The 2,223-nt window shown below is 56.9% G+C and overlaps 1 protein-coding gene across 1 annotated transcript in view; it reads right to left on the bottom strand.

Moving 5' to 3' along the window:
• Positions 1 to 560: 560 nt before the first annotated feature.
• MFSD2A (major facilitator superfamily domain containing 2A) overlaps positions 561 to 2,223 on the bottom strand; it is a 4,457-nt gene continuing 2,794 nt past the window's right edge. Inside the window, exons 6-10 of the mRNA XM_010013954.1 lie at positions 1,934 to 2,017; positions 1,669 to 1,781; positions 1,344 to 1,487; positions 963 to 1,139; positions 561 to 618 (exon numbers count right to left, since the gene is read on the bottom strand). Of these exons, the coding sequence (XP_010012256.1) occupies positions 561 to 618; positions 963 to 1,139; positions 1,344 to 1,487; positions 1,669 to 1,781; positions 1,934 to 2,017 (576 nt within the window). The remainder of the gene's footprint in view (positions 619 to 962; positions 1,140 to 1,343; positions 1,488 to 1,668; positions 1,782 to 1,933; positions 2,018 to 2,223) is intronic.

Here is a 2,223-nt window from a genome sequence, read left to right as displayed (position 1 = left end):
CGTGTAAAGGGACCCTGGGCTTGCTGACAAGCCAGACAAAGAAATCCTCCAGACCCATGCTGCTGGCTTCCCGCTTTTATGTAAATTAATATTAATAGGTCCTCGAGTTCTGTCTCTGTACAGATATATACAAATAGGAAATAGTTTCATATTTACATCATTAAGTTAATTAGGCTCTATATAAAAAAGAAGAACAGTTTTCCAAACTGGAGTCCTATGTGCAGACAGCAGAGGTGAGCTCACGTCCTCGGCGCGGTCACATTGACAGTGTAATGTACACTAACCATTACCGCCGGTCCCACAGGCATCGGCCCCACGGCAGCCAGAGCCAAAGGATCCCGCTCCAGGCTTTTCCTGCTCCCAGCAGGGAATAGTGCTTCTGTCTCATGAGGCACCCAAGTCCCACAGGGTCAATGCGTGTAATGTACACTACGAGCACTCTGTGGGTCCCGTGGAAGGCACAAGACCGGCACAGGTCTTCGGGTCAGTGGATGCTCCGCACGATGCTCCGAGCCCACAGCGGCCGCTCCAGCCCTGCGGGGCAGAGACCCCGGAGAGGCTCACACGATGCTGGCCAGTTCTGTGTTGTCCGACTCGGAGCTGCTGTTGCTCTCCTCCCTGTGGGCAAAGGGTTGGGAAGGAGGGACAGAGTGAGCTGTGGAGCCAGAGCTGCCTCCGAGCAGAGCTCGGAGCGAAGGGCTCAAGAGGGGTGTCACCACCCTGCACAGTCCCCAGACGAGTTTTCTTTAGCATCGGGGGCGGGTTCCCATTGATCTCAAACAACTTCACGCCATCACTTTGGAAGTTGGGATTGGGAACCAGCCGGGCCATCCCTCACCCCACACCACCCACAGCTCCTGGAGGATTCCCGGACAAGTCACAGTGTGTCCCAACCCGTCTGGGCCTGATGCTGCCCCCGCACACCCTGCTGGCGTGCTGTGCCAGCACGAGCACACGCTCACCTCAAGTCCTGCAGGGCTTTCTTGTTTTTCCTCCGCTTCTCCTCATCGATGGGGTACAGCTTGAACAGGAGCAGGCCCAGCAGGATCAGTCCCACGGGCACGGCCGACACCAGCATCTTCAGGGTGAAGTTCACATCACTGGGCTGGGAGCAGCCCCGGGTCTGGTACCCTGCAAAGCTGGGGACAGAAAGGTACCTTCAGGCAAAGGAAACTGAGTTTGTAGGAGATGAACCTGTCCCTGCAGGGAGAGATGCGGAGCCGCAGTGGGATTTAGACCCCCCCACTTCCCTCCCAGCCCTTGGGAAGCCGGGATGCCTGGACGCAGAGGTGCAAGGCTGGGTTCCCGCCCTCCCTGCCCTCAGCTCCCATGCAAGAACTCACTCTAAGCTGAGTGTGGAGATGCCCAGGGAGACCCCAGAGGTAAACTTGGTGAAGAAGACATAAAAGGAGAAGAAAATAGCTTCATGGCCATGGGAGTCAGGATGCTGCAGTTTGAAGTCATCTATGACATCCGGGAGCATGGACCTGTGCAGAGAGCAGGATGGTGACCACTAGGGCTGAGCCAACAAAGCGTTTCCTCTCCCTGCTGAGAGGATTTCCCTTCATGAGCTCCGTTTTGGGATGAAAACATCACGGAAAGACCTCCCAGGGATTTCTAACCACTCCAGCCCTGGAAGCCCAGGAGCTTCCAGGACCTTGTACTCACCAGGGAAGGAGGAAGGCGGCTGCGACGCTGATCCCAGCTGCAACAGCCACAATGTAGGTGACGATGAGGTTACTGTCCAGCACAGCCACCATGATGAGGAAGGGAATGGCAGACTGGAGAGGGGACAGAAACCAGGTTGGCATCAGTAGTACCCAACCCAGGCACCAAACCACAGTCAGCAGCAGCCCCTGCCCAGCTCCGGGCCCCAGCTCTGCTCACCCCACAGGGGGAACACTGTCCTCATTGCTGAAGGGGACCCACTCACCGAGATGCCCATGTAGACAGCCATCTTCTTCCCAAAGCGGGTAAGGAACCACTGCCAGAGGGGGATGGTCAAGGTGGCCGAGAGCTATGGGAAGAGAAGGGGGTGATGGTGTCACTCAGTGGCCAGGCTGTTCACTGGGGGAAAAGCTCTTCCCAGCAAGGAGCAGCTTCAGGGCACAGCCTCCCTCATCACATAAAATTGTGGAATGGGTTGGGTTGGAAGGGACCTTAAAGCTCCTCCAGCTCCAACCCCCTGCCACGGGCAGGGACACCTTCCACTAGAGCAGGTGG

Source organism: Nestor notabilis, unplaced genomic scaffold, assembly GCF_000696875.1.
Source record: "Nestor notabilis isolate BGI_N333 unplaced genomic scaffold, ASM69687v1 scaffold21674, whole genome shotgun sequence".
In the NCBI taxonomy this organism is placed as follows: Eukaryota; Metazoa; Chordata; class Aves; order Psittaciformes; family Psittacidae; genus Nestor; species Nestor notabilis.
The sequence above is the reverse complement of the archived record's forward strand: the minus strand, read 5'-3'. Positions and strand labels throughout refer to the sequence as shown.